The following is a 19,581-nucleotide window of genomic DNA, read 5'->3' as shown; positions in this document are numbered from 1 at the left end:
TGTCACCTAAGGAATTCTTGCTGGATTTCTGAACTCTAGGAACTGATGTGAATTTTGTAACCTTACAGTTTTAGCTTGGTTTGAAGTGGTTCTTGGTTCTAGTGTAGTTGGCATATATAAAGAATCCTACATCAAAGCACAATCTCTTAGTTTGGAGAAAATTTTCTGCACATGTTATGACAGTTTTACTCTCTTGGTCACTGATGCTGGTGACCAAGATGCTGAGAATGGTGAAACTTAGCAATTGAGAGGGGTAGAGATCAATTAAGATATACTTATTTGTATATTTATCTTCTACTGATGTTGATCACTTCTTGAGCTGTGTTACTGTCTTTAGCGATATATTAAGCTCATTTATTCGAAGCACTCATGCATGTCAAATTTTTTTAAAAGTTGCAGGGAATTATGCTGTTACATGTTGAAGGACTCTACTTCTCTCTGGGCCTCATAGCAATGAATTTTGCATATACGTTCATTTCTGTGAGGTCAGATGAACTTTTCAGTGTGAAATGCTTTAGAAGATTGCTAGCTGCTGTTCACTTTAGTCATGCCAAAATATAATCCTTTTGAGTGCACAGGGCATTACTTCATTCTTTTTTTTTCCCAACCAAACTAAGTTCATAAGATGTGAAATATGCGAAACTTGGCAACTTAAGATGTGTAAGACTCATCTTCAAAGAGAAATTACAAAATGACGCACTTGTAAATCCCAGCTACGCATGCATTAAATTTGATCCTTAGAACGATCCGAGGCCCAGATTTTTGTTAAATAAGGATTGCCGTATTTGCAGACTAAGTACTCTGTGTCAGTAGTAATACTGTTTATATGAAATAGACTCCTGAGAAGTGGCTTACTTAGGACATTTTTAATATCTCCTCTCCAGTTGTTATGAATAATTTTTTCATTGTTAATGAAGGAAACTCGCTGCTACTATGTGTGTTGTTTTGTTTATTGGTTGTTGGTTGGGTTTTTCTCCTATATTCACTGTGAAATTAGGAAGTAGTCTTAGTCTAGTCTTCAGTACTAATCCATTTGTCTATATAACCCAAATCTGCTTATCTGTGGAGTGCATAGGAAATATTGTGTAAGAAATGGAAATACTAAAGTAATTTTGGTGCTAGAAATGAGAGAAAACTGTCTGGCAAAATATTGAAACTTAATTTTAAACAATTAATGATCTGTGAACAACTGAAATTCGTCAGTTAGTTCGATATTTTGTTTTAGAAATCTTTTAAATCAATGGCACATTGCCTTTCTTCTGACAATTTTACATGTTTTTCTGAACATTTAAACTTGCAATTACCTCTATAGGTTGGTACAGCATAATATATCTTGATTTTTATAGATGCATACACCTTCACAGTGAGGCTGTGTTTACTGAAAAGCATGTAAAAAATTGGTTACAAAGTGGGGGATAGAAGCCCAGCAGTCCTGGCTTTCTGATCTCTGCCTGAACTACCCTTCCATTTAGTGATTAACTCCTTGCAGGATTATGTGATGACAGGATGTTGTAGAGGAGTGGTCTGAAAATTGTACATTGAGAAGAAAATTCTTATTCGGCAAGAATAGTTATTTTAAACGAAAACCATTGATGAGAGAGTCTCCACATGAAGGTTAAGGGTCACTGACTCTTCTCTTAATAAACCAACATTGCATATTGAGGGTTCAGATGTGTCATAGGCCAAGGCAGTTATCTTTACATTAACACCACGCAATCACCTTTGAATTACAGGGAGTAGGTTGTTTCTTGTTGTTTTTTGTTCTCTTCCCTTGTATGTATTCTTTAATTAATGAAATTGTGAACCTTTTTAAATATTATACTCATTTAAAACACTGTATTATATTGTGGGAGGTCTTTAGGCTTTGGATTTAAACTTTCTCATAATGTAAACTGATCTTTGTCTTGCTTATAAAAGATAAACTTAGCCAAAGGGATTTATGAGTTGATGCTATAAATGTACATAAGTCTGCTATTCTGTTGCAATATTTGACAGGTCTTAAGGGACACCATACAAGAACTTCATTCTTTATTAAAAACCGTATGTGGAGGGAAATAAATATGGCAGTCACCCAAAGAAAATGGTCTTGCTTTTGACAAACTGATAAGCAGAGTTGTAATCATATTCATTAGCACATGCCTTTTTCTTTCAATAAATAAGTAAAATCCGTGCCAGAACATTGAACCTCTCAGGTATTCACACGACTGACTGAGAGTAGCTTGTTTATTCATATACAAAATTACAGTTTCCTTATAATAGATCATTGTGGTAGATTCGTTATACGTGTCTACAACTCCAGGCAAGGACTTGTCTGTTGAAATCTTTAGTTCAGAAAACTCATTGTGTTAGGCTGCTAGCTAAATTAGTTTACCTTGGCTTATGATATTTTGGAGGGTGGAAGGGGGAAGTTAACACTTTTTGGAACAAGATAATAGGTAATATGTAACTTAAAAGTTGATTCTGGTTTACACTAAATATTTAATGACTTCATATTACAGTTCGTGTCTTATGCAGTGGTCTTATTGATTCAGTAGTTGCTATGTTTTCTTTAAGAGCTGTTCTCTGCTACACTGCCTCTTTAATTGTCCCAAAGCACAACAGAGCTAATTTGTTTGCACATTGAGATTATGTTTTATAATTTGACTGGTAGAGAGGATTTCAGCTGTGGAATTTTTTTGGTCCCACCCTGCAATGTAAAAATATGGAGAGGAGGTAAAAATTGCTCTTAGTTTCAACCTTTTTTTTTTTATGTTTTAGCTGATTGTGTGCTTATTTTGTGAGGTGAATGTTGCTTTCACTGGCAGCTAGTTTTAGTTGCTGAGTGAATGCTTTTAATTTTTAAATATTTTGTCTAACAATTGACTGTGATGTTTATTGAAGACCTGTTTTATATCTATGAAATTTTTCCATCCAATTCTAAAAAAAAATGTCTGCTTTCAAAAATTGCTTACTGATAATTTTGTTCCTTTCAGAAGGCCTTGCAGAATTCTTTTAATTGGTTATGCAATTTCCATCTCAGGTTGAGAGAAAGGAGTTTAAATTCATAATATAGGGTGTATCGATAATTTAATTTGTTTTTCTCATAATCATTTCTTATCATGAAAGGGCAGTGCCAATATTTCTAGCATTCAACCAGAACCCTAGAACTTCCCAAACAAATCTGAACTGTGATTTTTTTTTTTTTTTTTTTTCCCCACTCCTAGCTTATGGGAGACTCCTTTGGCTGTTGTTGGTTACAGAGAATTCTGGCTGTTCTATTTCATTTCTGAATGATGTCAGGGAAGCTTTATTTTTCTACTCAAAATATTTCTGGATTTCTCATGTATTGAAATTATCAAAGTAGCAGAACTTCCCACTACCTGATTTTTTTTTCCCTGCTGAGCCTGTAAATATACAGCCTCATGTAGTAGAGCTTACCTGTTATTTGAAATGTGGAACGGTTCAAAATCTTGGGTTTAACTCCTCTAAAAGCTGTAAGAGAAAACTGGGTAAGCTTCTTTTTGAAAAGTGTAATTATAATAGGTATGTTCAGTCTGATTCTTTGTGCATGGCATTTCTTATACTTTGGTCCTTTGAAATGTTTTAGTTATATGTAAATGTGATCTCTATGTTGTGACTCCAAAGGATTGAGAAAAGATAGAGACAGATAGTTATAAACTTCTCAAAAAATTTTTTTATATTCTTAAAAATTTTTGTTGAACAAGAAATGATTAGGTAGTAAATTGACTTGTATTTGACAACAATTACAGCAAGCATACCAAACTTGGTAAAAAAAATCCAAAAAACAGAAGTTCTCCTCCTGTCACTTCTCAGCTGCTATCTGGTTTGACTTGCTTTTGATCCAGGGTTGTGTTATGTTTTAAGGATCTGTTGCTTTTTGTGTGTACAACTGTTTCCCACTGCAGTTTTGTAAGGTTTTAAATTGTCATATGGAATTGCTACCATCATATTTTTAACAGTGGTTATTGCATGAGAACTTTTACTACAGATTTTAATATGTTATGATATACCTGTAAGGAAAAATTCAGTAGTCTGTGCAAACTCAGTTTTGTTTTGTAACAACATTGATTTGTTGTTTAAAACTAAGTCACATTTTGGGAAAATTAGTATTTTCTTCTTATCAATGTTGTTTACATAATGCTAATAAACTGTAAGGAGATACTCTCTTTACCATATATGATAGGGTAACGTGCCTAAAGATAAGATTATGTACATTTACACTTCACTTAAAGGAAGTCTTTAAAAAGCAAGCTCATCTGGTCCAGTCTTACAGCTAGCACTATAAATTGTATCAAACTAGCAAGTTAATGATGTATTGGGAAATAATGAGGCAAACTCCCATGGGTAGCACTTGATTATTCTGGAAAGTTTTCCTAACAACTTTGTGGAAAAACAGCTAGGTACTGAGAGACAGTGGGGAGGGAAGGAGAAAGGAGTCTCCCTTCGAGTCCAAACAGCTTCTGTTCAGATGGCATCTAACTAAATCATCTCAGTGATAGCCAATGAATTGGATTGATGAATGTGGCTGTGACTTTCTCAGGTTGAGGAGTATTGCCTCCAAGGACTGACATAATTTCCCTTAGGAGGTAAATTTTCCATTTATTGGGTTCCAAGGACTTGTTTGTTTTATAATGAGTATACTAAAAATTTCGGGGAATTTAATTCCTGTTGAGAAAGGGTGGGAATATTAGGATACAGGAGAGCAGAGGAAAAAGTTTAGTGTTACTGACAGTATAGACATCCTTTTGCTAAGCATTTTGCTGCAAAGAGAAGATTTTTGATTTTTTGACTTTTGACTACTGTGTTTTAGGATGTTATGAACTACACTGAGGAAAAGTTCATCAATAAGGGAATTCTATGATCTCATGCCATTGGTATTATTTTTGAAAGATGAGGCTGTTTCTGCATGGTAACAAATTATTCTCAGTTTTAGTCTTGACATTAGTTCAACCTTAAAGGTTCTTTCCCTTGTATATGAAGATTTGTAGTACTTGCTATTAGTTGATAATAAATGCTTTTGTCCAAGTGAAACTGAATATTGATGCCATTACACGCAACAGGGTTTTGTCAGCGAGCTGCGGGAATGTCTTCCTGTTCTGAAATACGATGTTTAACAGTTGCATATGTTAAATTAAGTGCTACCTTACCTAGACTAGTATGTCTAATTATTTTTGGAAATTATGTTTGAGAGCATGATTATGAAATTCGGAAAAATGGAAAAGGTGAATCGATGTGTTGACTTATTGAATCATAGAATGGTTTGAGTTAGAAGGTACCTTTAAACGTTATCTAGCCCAACCCCCTGCAATAAGGAGAGACATCTTTAACTAGATCAGGTTGCTCAGAGCTCCATCCAGCCTGGCCTTGAATGTTCAATGAGTTGGTCCTGAGTGCTAAACTGTCATAATGAATTAAATAATTGTCTACCAGTTTGGTCTTCTGAAAGAAAATATGGACTGGGACTATGGGTCCAAGGAAGATGGCAAAGTTCAGGATTTTAGCAGCACCAGTTTCCATCAGTATGATTTGTCATGGAGCTACGCTCTGAAGTTAACTGTTATTAAATCACTGAAATAACTGGAGGCATACAAGAGCTGCAAAAGGATTTTTAATAAGGAATTTACCCAAGCAGCATAACTTGCTTCTGCATTAAATATGTTCAAGTAAGTGCTGTTTGTAATATATAGGAAATGGCCTACAAAAAGAGGCAAGTTAATGTTTATTACAGAGACTGTAAACTGTAATCAAAGTGAAGGGAAAAAGCGAACTGGAAAACAAAACCGATAAAGCTACATGGCTGAATAATTTATAAGAGGAAATGTCTGTCGTAACTTGAGGCTTTCTGATTTTGAACAAACTATAGACTTGACAGGAAGGAATGAGATCACATAAAGAAAAACGCCATTATGTACAATGAATTTTTTCGTCAGATATGTATAATGTCTTTTATATTGAGAAATCCAAAAGCAGAGGTAGTTTGCTAAGTTTTTTTTAAATTTGCTATGCAGAAGTCCATACCACTCTTACAACACTTTGGGGCATAAGCAGGTGAAACCTATTTGACCTAATTGCTTCAAATCTCACTTCAATTTAAGAATAAAAACAGAGTTCTGTGAAGCATTTTTCTGTTATAGAGAAAAATGGAGTGTTTTTCTGATTTATAGATCTCATTAAGGGATTTGAAGATAGAGAGGTAAATATAATAAGGGTATTGTGTATCAGTATTACTGACAAAAGGTATTACTGCTTACAAACCTGTTCCACAACTTGTTCTTTCCTTTTGCAGCTTTTTATTGATAGTCTTAGAAAGTCAACCCCAAGAGTTAATCAAATCAGTATATACTACTAAGTGCTTGTTGCTTTCTTTTATGCATCAATAAACTAATAGCATTCTGCGGCACACCGATGAAAAGCTTAAGAGCTCCTTCAGCAGATATTTCAAGGTTTCTGGGTTCTTTTATTTAAGGATTTTAAGGATAGCTTTTGGGGCAAAGAGTAATAGCTTGCTGAACATAACCTTCACTTATGTCCCTAAAACAAAGTGAAAAAATATCTCTTTCTTTCTAGTGCTTAGTGTGTATATAAGACAAATACTTGCCTATGTTGAATCACTTGCAAGTACTGATACTGACTGTGAAGTAAAAAACAAAGTCAAAAACCCCAAAGAAAACACCTTTTTGAGCGGTACCAATGTCTTTGGTACCTCAGGGAAATATTTTAAAGTTCTTTTCCATGTGCTTGTGGCAGGATGACAGTAAATGTACAAAGACCTACTCAGAAAGGTCTGTCCCATTAGAACTTTGTCTAGAAGCAGTAATGATGACCAGTTTTTCTGATATAAGGGGAAAAATGTATTTGAAGGTATACCATGTTGTGCTTCCTTCTTCTTTCCGATTTTAAGCTTATTTTGAGATAGAAGATTTCAATTATTTCCATTTTGAATTGAGTCTGTTTAGAAATTGATTCAGTTGCTACTACATAAAATGAAAGAGGTTTATTCCTTGAGCTAGTTATCTGAACTGCTTGACTCTTCTGCCATGATATGCTACTCAAAGTGCAGTTGTAAATGTTGTAGCTGTTTATAGAAATTGTAAGTTGGTCCATCACTTAAAACTAATGCTGCCTCTGGAACTTCAGACCTATGATTTATTTTCTATTGTAGAGAAATTGCAGGGAACTTACTAAGCCCATGTTTTTGAAAAGAGAAACTAAGATCACGTACATTTGAATGCAATTCTTTTGTCTAATTGGATCTTGATTTGTCTAATGAACGTATTTTGTCTTTATTCTGCAAACAGTTGTATAAGACTGTTTGCTCTTAATTTTTTGATACTTATATCTATTGTTTTCTGGACTCTTTGTTACTTGTTTCTCTGTCCTTATCTGTACGCTTGAGCATAATTTCTCTGTGTCAGATAATAGAAAGAGAGTTTTAGTTTAAAAATGCTTTTATTGTGTGGACTTATCTTCCAGCAAGTCTAATAGTACATTATAGATGACGGTAGAAACAAGGTACTCTTTACTAAGGATAAAGAGGAATGTAGTGGGATTTCCAGTGCACTTGAAGTGCACAGCTTTACTATTTAATTAAAGGACAAAGAGGCATTTCTCTCTAATGTTGATATAATATTCAAGTTGTCTTAGTTTTTATTCTCTGATCTGTCATGACATCCTGAGGTGGTGGGAGATGAGTAGCTTTCATATTGAGTGAGGTGGACAAGTGGCATCAGTGTGGAGTTTTGGTGTTTGGATATGATAACTTCAGTAGTATTGCATGCATCATAAAAATTGTGAAACATTTAAATATTTTTGATTTTTTTGGTACATTTTATATGTGTAGTTACCCTTCCCTGCATGAGACTTAGCAGTGTTTCACAATGCCTATTTCCTCTTGCCTTCATGCAAAAAGCTGTTAATAAGATTACATTGACTAGTCCTAATTACCTTAGTTTCATTTAAAGCAAATGCAAGTATCACTTACAAGTGCTGCAGTTACTTGCTTAGTAATAAAACGTTGAAAAACAGTTGTCATAAGAAATCTTGTCATCATTTCACATGTTCAAATGAAAGCCATTGGAACCAGGTGCAATTACTTATATCTATGATGGTGTAATTCACTGTATTATTTTAGATTATGATAAATCTGCATAAAAATCTTTGGACAACAACATGAGATTATAATAAGTCTCCAAAGCAGAACCTGAGTAGGTTGTTGGTTTGTTGCACAAACACGAACTTTGGAAAGAAATAGAATGACTTCTGGGAGAGAGGATGGTGGCTGGAATCTTCCACCACCTACATTTACATTGAAGATGTTAAAAGTGGAAGTGTTCTTGACTCTTCTTTTAGAGGTTGGGGGTGTAGTATATTTTATTAAGTGTTTTCTATGTCATCTGAATCATGTTCTCATGAGCTCTGTTAGCCCTTGTAGTGTCCTGACAAGGCAAGAGGATTTTTTATTTTAGTTGCACTTTTCCTCCCTCCCCTTCCCCCTTGCCTGTGTATTATGAGACAGAAAGAATTCAGTTCAAGTCTTGTCTGTTTTACCTCTTTGCACTGAAGTCTGGTGTTGTAGAAGCTATCTATAATTTTCTCAATTTATTTAAAAAATTGTATGGATTATTTTTAGGCAAGGTTAGTAATTAAGCCCAAGCCTATAAATGGAATATTTATCCCCTTTGACAATTGCAATAATTATTCTCAGATGGAAGGATCACAAAAACTTCTCTGACTTTTTTATCTAGGTCATAAACAGCACTCACCTATAAATTATTGGAAGAACCTCAGTTTTTGTTCTACAGCAATGTGCTGTTTTGTTGCCAGTCTCCTCATTTCAGTGTCAAACTTGAGAGTTATGTCCTTTATGGATGGACCACATCGTAGATTAATGTTTTATCTGAAAAGATGAACGTCTGTATTGGGACATAGAAGCCCCAGAGACAAGGTATTGCACACAATTGCCCAGGAGCACGAATTCAATGAGAGTGCACTAAGATTCTTCTTACAACAAAGCTTTTTCTTGTATTGCATATGATGTGCTATCATGTACCTAAGTACACCTCCATTCCTGGGCATTTCGTCTCTAGCAAGTGATTTAATTTTACCTTTATGTACTCTTAAAATATAAAACTGACACACCAGTTTTTTTTTCATGTAGCTTAAGCTGTACCACTCCCTGTTGTAAACTACATGACTTCCTGTAGCCCTCAGTTTTCCACAACACTGCTGCTGAGTGGTTTGCAGGGAGCAATGAGACCAGAAGTACTCTTTGTGGTAGTGATAGCTTACAGAAGGTGGTGTTTCTGATCCTTTGGCATCTGAAAACCTTCCCTGTGTTGTATTCTCTTGGTCTTCTGCTATGCAGAAAGCCATACCTTCATCTATTATGTAATTGTGTTTTATCCTTGAGGAAGCTGGAGCTGATGGTTAACTGGAATAGCTCTCAGGCTTGTGCTCTTCCTTCAGCAGCCCTTGGTGAATGGTATATCAGAGTATGGCTGTTTACTTGTAAAATTTTAGGAGTTCATCCAAGAGTGTCAGCTTTAGTGAGAATTTATTGGTCAGGTTTCATTGAGGTTAACAGTGATACTACTTTCTGTTGCAACACTGCTGAGAACAAAATTGTGCTTTCAGGACTAAGTTTGAAATAAGAATGCAAAATAAAAAGATTTCAGGGGTGCTATATAAAAGGGATTAATCCTGTATTTGTTATTAAGGGCAGTAGCTCTATTTTAAAGTTACAGCTGAGCACAAAATCTTGCATCTCTATTAAATATTGCCCCTGCTCAATAAACCTTTTGAGTATGTGTTGGAATCTGAAGCATGTGCTTAACTGCTTTGCTTGAATTGGGGCCTTCATTACCAAATTGCAGGTGTATGTTAGCTTAAGTATTTAAGGAAAAAAATAAAAGCAAAACAATACTTACTTTGTTCTATTCAGTGTTGTTTGTTACATTAATGGAAAACATCAGAAATGCTGTGCTGTTGCTATGCTGTCCAAAACAGATTTAATATAGTTAATGGTTTGAATATTTTGTATGAGATATGGTCCAGTTAAGAATTAACGTGGAGTGATGAAATGAAAATTCAAAAATTGAAAGTGAGATTCTATTTTAGGGTGCGTAATATTATTGTAGAATGAGGCTTTCAAATGTGTTCCTGTTTAAAAGTATGTTTCAGTGATATTTTTTAAATTCTTATGTGGGTATTAGAGCATTTCTTTTATGTGTGCGATAGCTGAGGCTCTGTAAACATTTCCATAATAAACTTCTTTGTATACATAAAGAGAGGTTCAGAAGGAGATGGAAGAAAAAGTGGGCTGTACCAAACTCATTCTTGATAAATATTTGATTAATATGTTCTTTAATAAATAAATAAATAACCCTCACTTAGCTAGAAAAAATAGTTCAGTACTGAGCTAATCTCATTTTCTTCAAGTGTGAACTTCTGCTTCAAGTCTATTGCTACATAAAATGTTCATACATATGATGTAGATAAAGCATTAGTTCCCTATTTTTGGATACATCTTATAGCTATAGCTACATTGTGCTAAATAACACCACCAGATTTTTGGTCATCTTTGTGAGACATTCACTTGTTTAAAATATTGGACTATGATGAGAAATAGGGGAGAAGAATAGTGAAGTATGATGCATTCTGATTTACTAGAAATGGTATGAAGTCTTTCTTTTCACTTTTAGCAATGCTGTGAAGAAGCTGGGAAGTACTTCCTTCTCTCAGCAATACATCTTCCGACCAAGGCGAATGTGACAAGTTTTGTATTAGTTGGCTTGTGTGTTTGTTAGCTCTGAGATTCTTTAGGACAAGTTCAAAAGGATACTGAGTTTGTTGTTTTGTTTGGTTTTTTTTACCTGTACACGTACATATATATTAACATAATTTACAGGTAACCAACACATTTATGGTATGGTCTGGAGTAACAGTATCTAAATTTAATAGCAAGTTGTCATGGTTACTAGATTATGGTTTAATATCAGTTGAGTCTGGGACATTTTACAGTAAAGTTCAAAATTAATATTGTATTCTGTGAAAAACATTTTTAGGAGGTATAAGTCTTCATATTTTCATTCAAGATTTAATCTTGAGTGGATACATAGGCATAAGAATAGATATTCTGCGGATTTCTTTTTTCTTTGCTTGATATAAGCTGAAATCCCTCAGTGATATTTCCCATAGCAATATGTGTGAAGTCAAATGAGGGATATAGTCCCTTGAAAATAAGAGAAAAACAAAGCTGAAAAATACCAAATAGTGTGAGCAACATTTGCATATGCATTTTTAGCAATTGTAAATGAAGGCTTAATTTCCAGGGGAAGTAGACTGAATCTGAAAAAAAAAAATTACGAGAGCTCCCATTTCTTGAATGTCTTTTTCTTATATTTTAGCTCTATTATCAAGAAATAGAAAGGAATTAGCTTCTAGCAATGAAGTAGTTCAATGAAATCTGAAAAAATTACAACCTTTTATTTTTCCACTTGTTTTTCACTCATTGCCTAGTACTCTAAACAATGCCTAAGATTTTAGACAACTAATCTATTTGTATTTACAAGGCATAAAATGTTACCATTGTATTGTTTAGTGCTGTTCCAGAAACATTGGAAGGATAACCAAGTAACTTTAATTTTTGTGTTGTCTTCCAAGGGACGTCAGAGATGGCTTCAGAAGAAAAAGCTTCTATCCTTCTCATTATGTGAGAGCGCGATCCCCTCATAAGAGGGACTCTCCTTTCTTCAGGGAATCACCAGGGAGCCGAAGGGATTCTCCGCACAGCAGATCTGGCTCTAGTGTCAGCAGCAGGAGCTACTCCCCTGAAAGAAGCAAAGCTTATCCTTTCCACCAGCATAGCAGAAGTATGTCATCTTTACATAAAAGAAATATTTCTTCTCAGCAAGGTAATGCTGGATTATTGATGAGCACTGGTTAGTGAGGTGAAACTGCAACTCACTTCTTTACATACTGTCTTTTACAATGAGAAAACTAGACATTTTGTACCATCTATGTCTGCTCTGGTTGTTTCATTGTACTTTCTGTTCCCTTATGTATTTCATGTGGGAGATTGTAGATGTTATTTTGGTAGCGACTCTAGACTGACTGTAGGAGTTTCAGCTGCACAGCTTTTTCTAGTACTTTATGTTCCTTTTAGTATCAACTCCTTCTGTTACTTCTTTATGTGCTTCATTGGATTCCCTTACAAGAACCTTTGCTGTCATCTATAGCAGATCAAGACATTTCTTCCTGCAGCCAGGGGAAAAGAGGGATTAAAAAACTGGAGAAATTAAAGTACATACTTGTTGCATTTTCTCCAGATGTTCTTAGAACTGTATTATTAGGCTTTTGAAACTGATTGGTTTTTTGCAATTTCATCTTGTTGTCAGATCCTCTCAAATCTTACTTTCCTCAAAGAAATCTGAAACATATCTCAGTTGAGTCTATACTCTGTGTGTTCTGCCTTTTAAAAACTTGACTGTTAATGTTTTCCAGAAGTCTAATGAATCATCTATTCTGAAAATATTCGAGGTTTTCCTATTTAAATGATTTGGAAAAAAAAAGAAAAGATAAAATTGCTTTTTTTAGTATACTATGGTCGTAGCCACTGCTGTTTGTACTGCTTATGTAAATTAATCTGATTTGATTTCCCTTTCTGCAAATGCTTTCTAGTGAACTATACAAACCTACTGTTCATTTTGGCAGCTTTTATAATATAATTAGATTTTTTTTATTCACTGATAGACGTGTCGTGTTTCCAGAGTGACACACTGAACCATTATGTAGCATTTCTTGCCAAAAAAGATCTTCTTAGTTTAGTTAGCATTGTTTAAATATTGAGGAATTATTTTACTCCTTGTAGAATACAGATGACCTTTCTATTTGGTCACTGCAATTCTTTTAACATTTTGTAGCAATACTCAGTGAACATGAATTTCTCTAAGTGTAGGAGAGGAAAAGGAAAATATATTTTTCTACGTTATAGAAGTGTTGTAGGTGTGCAGCTCATACTTACTAGGAAAACAATGTTGTGAGAAAGCCATATAAAATTTTGGCTTGTTTCAGGGTATTCCTAAAATTTTGAGCTGACTTCAATCATTTAAGTACAGATATATAGAATATCGTCAGAATTACTCAGACAGTAGTGGAAGTAGTGAAGTAGAAGCAGACATCTTCACAAACCAGAAAAGATGCTGGTCAAGAGAGGATCTTACATCTAGGTCTGTGGTTTTTGCTTTTTTTTCAAATTGCATGGTTAAACATCTCTCCCAATCACCTTTAAATCAGTTCTAAGGGTCCAGATGGCTTGTACGGAGGACTATTTCTTTATAACCGCTCGTTCCTGGAAAACAGTACTACTAAATTGTTCCTCTAGATGACTGAACTAAAATGTCTTATTCACAAAATATAAATGGCTTAAATAATACTTTTAGAATAATTTTTGAATATGATTTGCCTTAGGTAAGCTCATGTATTACATATTTAATAGGAACATAAAGTGGGGCATATATATATCAACACTACATTTTAGTTGGTACTTAAATGGATTTACAACACGCAACGTATATACTATTTCATGTGGGACTTCCAATATGGCATCTTTTTAGAATATCATAACACTGTTTAAAATCATGCTGTCTGATTTGGTTTGGCCTCATGACTTCCACTGAAGAAGGAATGTCTCATGCTCTACAGCTCTTCATACATAGGATAAAAACAGGACTTAAATGAAGAAAACTGGGGGGATGTGAATAAGCTTGGTAAAGGGAGGGAAGGGGCTAATGGAAAGGACAGGCATTCATCTGTGATGGGAGAGCATGGAGAGAAGCAGGGTGGTATTCCCTCAGTGGGCCAGGAAGTAAGGAGTCTGTAGGGTGGTGTGTGGAGGAGATGCAAGAAGGCAAATATGGTGCATGGAAAGTGTCATGTTTAGTCTTACAAATAGGGCTTTTGGGTTCAAAATAACCACAGATATTCAGAAAAAATGGCCTAATAATGTCTCCAAATTAAATGGTGATTTTTCTCTCTGCTTAACTTTGAATAATTACTGCCACTTGTATCAGCTCATTTTCATCTATTTAGGTGCAAACATATAATCCATTCAACTGAGATAATCTTTAAAGAATCCGGTCTGATAGAGGAGGTGTGTGGGAGGCAGAGTTAGAGTAGTCTGTAAATTTAAAAGGAGGTGGCCCAGCCATGGAGCTGAAAAGCAGGTATCACAGGAGCAAAACTTCAGGGTGGCAAGGGAGATGTTCTGTGCTTTGAGGAGTATGACAGATTAAAGACATGACTATTTCTATTTTCTTGCTTTTGGTTTTGACATATACTTTGTATTTATAGGAGCTTTTTATTTTTCATAATTTTTCTATTTATGATTTATTTTTAAAAAGCTTTTTTCTGCTAAAGATCAATTTCTTTTGTTTTATGTCTACTAGAAATTCTTAAATAAAGTTGATTGCTGTGTTTTTAAAGTATGTTCTCCATTTAGCATCCTCTTCAAACTGAGGTTTAAAGTGCAATTTAGAACATTTGCTTTTGTCAAAGTAACTTTCCCACCTATTTTCATTAGCATTTTTGAAAGACCCATCAGTAGCTGTGAAGATTTTTGCATGGATTAGTAGGCCTTCAACATTACAGCAGTAACTTGCTTGCCTCCAACAGTGATCTTTGCTTTGTATTAAGTCTACGCTATACATATGGTATGAAAATGTGGCAAAAGACTTGAAGACCAGCTTTTCAAATACCTCTTAAACATTTCCTATTGTTAAAGATATGCATTTTGTATAGACTTTTCCTTACATTTTTGTGTAGATTTTTTAAAATACATATGCACTATACATATGGCATTGAGTAAAAAAAAGGAAAATAGCTCAGCTCATAGGAGTGAGATATCATGTCTGCTCTTTATTGTTTTGACTCATTAAATTAAAGCCGTATTTAAAGCCATAATGAACAATCATGTTTATAGCTCTACTAAATTAATTTTGTAAGTATTTGATAGGCATTTTAAGTCATCTCTTTATTAATTGTATTGGTAAAAATTTAATGGAAACCAAGGCAAGTTTGTATTTTATTTGTGAACAGTCAACTGTTTCCCAGTGAGAGTGAATAGCCTAGTTAATTTAGGCCTACTGACAACATGTTTGCTTTTTGTATTTACCTTTTGCAGATCCCTTAGATGTAATCTGTGGACCACAGCTTGAAAACTAGTAGTTTATACTGCAACCATTTCTGCTGCTGTGGGCTGTCTGAAACTGGTCTGTGGCAAGACCATGCACAGACTGTGATTAGCACAGTGAATTTGATTTGACATTTTGCCAGTTGTAACTCTTATAAGAAAAACACTGATCATACAAAGAACATCTAGCCTGTGGCTGATACAATACAGGAGTGTTTCTTATGGCAGGGCTTTTCATCATACTGTGGCCTGCTAAACCAGTTCCTACACTGCCTGGTTTCCTGGAATGATTGACTGTGTTTAATATTTCACCTCTTTATATTATTACATGAATATTAAAAAGTGAAACTACATCATCTTGCTGAATCACATTGATATGCCCTTTCAGTTAATGATGGAGAAAAGGATAGTGGTTTTTCCTAAATGCCTGAAATGACACAGCTGTATCTCTTCTCTCCTTGTGAAGAGAAGAAAGTCTTATCAATATTTATCAGACGATGAAGCATGTAGATTTCACAGAATCATTGAATCATTAAGGTTGGAAAAGACCTACAAGATCATTGAGCCCAACCTTTGACCAAACACCACCTTCTCAACTAAACCATAGCACTAAGTGCTATGTCCAGTTGTTTCTTGAACACTTCCAGAGATATTGAGTCCACCACCTGGGCATTCTGTTAAAATGCTTGACCACCCTTTCAGTGAAAATATTCTTCCTTATCTCCAACCTGAACCTCCCCCCAAGCAGCTTGAGGCCATTTCCTCTTGTCCTGTTGGTTATTTGCCTAGGAGAAGAGGCCAATTCCTATCTTGCTACAGCCTCCTGTCATCAGGTAGTTTTAGAGAGTGATAAGGTTCATGTCTGACTTGAGCAAATTTCACTGCAATTTTTGTAAGCCAGTAAGCATATTTGAAATATACATCTTTAATTTCACAGTCATTAATTTTTTCCTTAATTGTAGGTAAAGAGAGGACACTGAGAACATCGAGAGATGCATCACCTTCAGGGTCCACAGCAGTACCCTCATCAAAGGTGAATTTTTGAGTGTTTCTCGCCATGTTTTTAGATTGCTCATTGTTGGATTTTCTCCTCAGTTAGAAGGAGATGCTGTGTGCAATTGTTATGAAAGGGAGCATCTTGAATTCCTCTGCAATCCGCCAGAGGATAGACTTCCCTTATGTGGTAGGAAGGTGCTGATAATGCTGTGTATCTAATGATGACACTGACAGACCTTTTTATTTGGTATTCACTGCCTCATTTTAGGAAAAAGGGAGTTTTGTATGAATTTAAAATTGCCATTTTTCAAAGTTCAGGTTGTGCCAGAAAAGGAATGGCAAGGAATAAAAAAAAGGTCAGGTGGTTTTTAGGAGCAACAGATCAGTTGGACAAGCCTGTATTTGCACTGAACTTCATCCTTTAGTGATTCCTAGGCTGTGACTGGATTTGGAAATAGTGTGTAAAGTGTCTGACTGACTGAGAAGATAATGTAAATAGCAGAGAAACAGGGTGCTCGAGGATGTGGCAAGAATGATGGCATTTAATTGGGAAGGGAGCTGCATTGCAAGATAGTTTGGTGTCACCCTATGTTTTTACTAATGCCGTTTTATTTCCCATCAAATCTTGTGGACTAAGCACCAACTACATAATCTTACTAATTAGTTAAATGGACAGGCTAATAAACAGTGATGAACAATCAACATTCAATATTGTTCTGGCTTTCCTGTGGCAGCAAAATAATTTTCACATCACAGACTGCTTCCCTGCAAATTATATTTGAGGTTAAAATTAACACTTCCACAGGAGTATTTTCTGTAAATTGTTGAGGAATACTTTAATGAGAAGTAAAGAAACAATGGATGATATTGTTTGAAATTAATAAGGTCCTATTAAAAAGTAGCACTGGCCCTAAGTAACATGGTGTACTAGCTCAGTTCTTGAGGTCTTTTTAATAAAAGCAGTGGAGTGCTTAAACAAAAAAAACCGTACTTTTTGTTGAGAGAAGGGGACACCGAAGAAAATAATTAGGTGGGGAAAAAAACAGGCTTTGGTTGTGCTGTGTTATTCTAAGTACTTATCCCTTATGCAGCTCTTTTAGAACTGCTGTGCTAGCTAAATGCCAATGTCCTTAAGGGCGGAGGCAAGTGATATATTTTCAGTGATGTAAATAAGGAAAGTAAGATAAAAGCTATTATGCATAAGTTACACTGATTTAGATCATAAAATAAACTTCATAATTAGTTCACCTACTTTGCTTACAGACTCAGCATACTGCAGCTTAATATCAAATCCTTGCTTAATACAAAACTTTGAGAACAAGGAGGAATTGCAAAATCTCTTGCTCTTGTTCTAATATGTAATGTGAGCTTAAACATAAAGTATTCTGTAAATGTTCTGCTTTTGTCTTCAGTCAGATCTGATCTATGCTGCATTGGTTTTTTTGCTAGCAGTTTGCAAGTATATGCTTATCTGGTATAGGTTACACAAAATGAAACTTTGATGAAAGTCATTTCTGCAGACAACACAAATATTTATTGGGTATGCATCAGCTGCAGAAATGGAAGTACTTCCATGACTGTTTATTGCTTTTCTCTTGAAGTCTCCAAATCTGCTTGTAATGTACTGTCCTATGTCAGTGGAGTCTGTTTGGGATCAGCCTCTTGGCTGGATTACACTGACCAGTTAAGTTACGTAAGTGCTTCACTGACATAGAAGTAGTGACAGAAAAAGTGTTGGCAAAAAGACGAACATCTCCAGAGCCAGAGTCTTACAATCTACTAAGGCTTGAGAAATTACTTATATACTTTATATTAGAGATTAAAAGAGATGATTTTCAATGCTCTAAGTTATAATTTAGCTTTGAAATACTTACAAAGGTGTATATTTCTCCAGCAATACCTCTTTTCACTGTAGTATCTATTTGCAAATCTGAAAAGGTATTCTTATCTATCTTATAATTAATTTTTCGCATAATCATGATTGTGAATTAGTACGTGTTGATGTTATCAGATCTTAGCCACCTGTTTAATTGACTACGGCATGAAATCTTTTGTGTTTTTCTTTAATAGCTGCGTGGACCATAAGCTTCAGAGGCTGTGTCCAACGTATTTAGAGCAAAAGACAGATATAGGAGACAGGGAAATCTTCTCAGCAGGTTTTTACTGTTCTGTGTTATCCATGAGGCAAAAAAAAAACCCCAAACAAACCCACTCCAAAAAAAGAGATTTCTGTTTTGAGGCAGGGAATGTGCGGAGGGGAAGCAGTTTGGGTTTTTTACAAGACATACTAGGTTGTTCATTTCTTGCATGTTTGCAGCCTGCGAAGCAGCAGACATTTTCAACTGAGAAGTGTGTCCTGTTCTTTCCCTTCAGTTGTAGTGTACCTGGGGAAATACCATTACTTTATTACATAAAATTCACTCGGGATTTAATACGTATTTATCGACATTCAACCTATAGAATTAAATTTAGTGAGATTAAATCCAGCAGATTTTTGTCTGTATTCCACTAGATATTAGAGTGATTAGATTCTTTTTATGGCTTGTGGAAATACAGTAGGTCGTGTGAGATTTTATTTATCTTCATTTCATGCAAAGCTGACTGTTGGTTATGAAGATACTGGTCTTTTTGTTAGTAATGGACAGAGCTATATTTGAGAAAAGGGAGAGATTAATAATAGAACCACAGGACAAGATTTTTTGGCAGCTAGGGAAAAGTCGGGGTAAAAATAAAAGTCAGACATACTATGGGAAATAGGAACATTGGGGGGAAAAAACTTGGCAGCAGATAGTTTTTGGTTAACTAGTGTAAGAATAATTGTATAGTTTGGAAAGGTGAGCTGGCCAGCTGTTCTATGTTTGTGTCCTATTCCTTGCTTTTAAGAGCCCTGTTCATAGCCCTGCATATTGAACTTCCTGACTTTGCTGGTTGTAATTCTGTAATTTGCAGTTATAGAAAACAGGGATTCCTGGTGGAACATTGTGTTGCACTTCTCTTCTGGATGCAGATAAAGATGGTGTCTTTATGACACCGAATTCTGGAAGAGTTGTGTGAATTGTGTGCTTATGCCATAGTAAAGCACAAAGACACGTTTGGATAATAGTTTACTTGAGGCAAACACAAAACATTTGAAGACAAAGCAGTCTTGATACAGGTCACAGTATTTACTTCCACTGGCCATTTATGTAACCTAGAATGAACTAATGATAAGAGGGGGCATTGTTTTTTTCATTTGGATTTTTGTTTGTGTGGGGTTTTTTGTGTACCTGTTTGCTGAGATGAAACAGGTATTGAGTAGATATTGTTACAGCCTTTTCAGGAGTATCTTTTTTCTTTAGATATCCATCTTAGTGTTGCAATTTTTAAAGCTAGAGTGGTATAGATTCTTGTGTGGATGC

At 35.1% G+C, this 19,581-nt stretch overlaps 1 protein-coding gene across 4 annotated transcripts in view; it reads left to right on the top strand.

Moving 5' to 3' along the window:
* Window positions 1-19,581, top strand: part of PPHLN1 (periphilin 1) — a 67,366-nt gene that overhangs the window by 13,452 nt on the left and 34,333 nt on the right. For 2 of the 4 annotated variants that reach the window (XM_017838142.1, XM_017838141.1), the window contains exons 7-8: window positions 11,662-11,870; window positions 16,150-16,220. In XM_017838142.1, coding sequence (XP_017693631.1) covers window positions 11,662-11,870; window positions 16,150-16,220 — 280 coding nt within the window. Of the gene's footprint in view, window positions 1-11,661; window positions 11,913-16,149; window positions 16,221-19,581 lie in introns of all 4 variants that reach the window. The other 2 variants (XM_017838144.1, XM_017838140.1) reach the window with 1 other exon arrangement.

Source organism: Lepidothrix coronata, unplaced genomic scaffold (genome assembly GCF_001604755.1).
Source record: "Lepidothrix coronata isolate B3197 unplaced genomic scaffold, Lepidothrix_coronata-1.0 Scaffold325, whole genome shotgun sequence".
Taxonomy (NCBI): domain Eukaryota; kingdom Metazoa; phylum Chordata; class Aves; order Passeriformes; family Pipridae; genus Lepidothrix; species Lepidothrix coronata.
The sequence above is the reverse complement of the archived record's forward strand: the minus strand, read 5'-3'. Positions and strand labels throughout refer to the sequence as shown.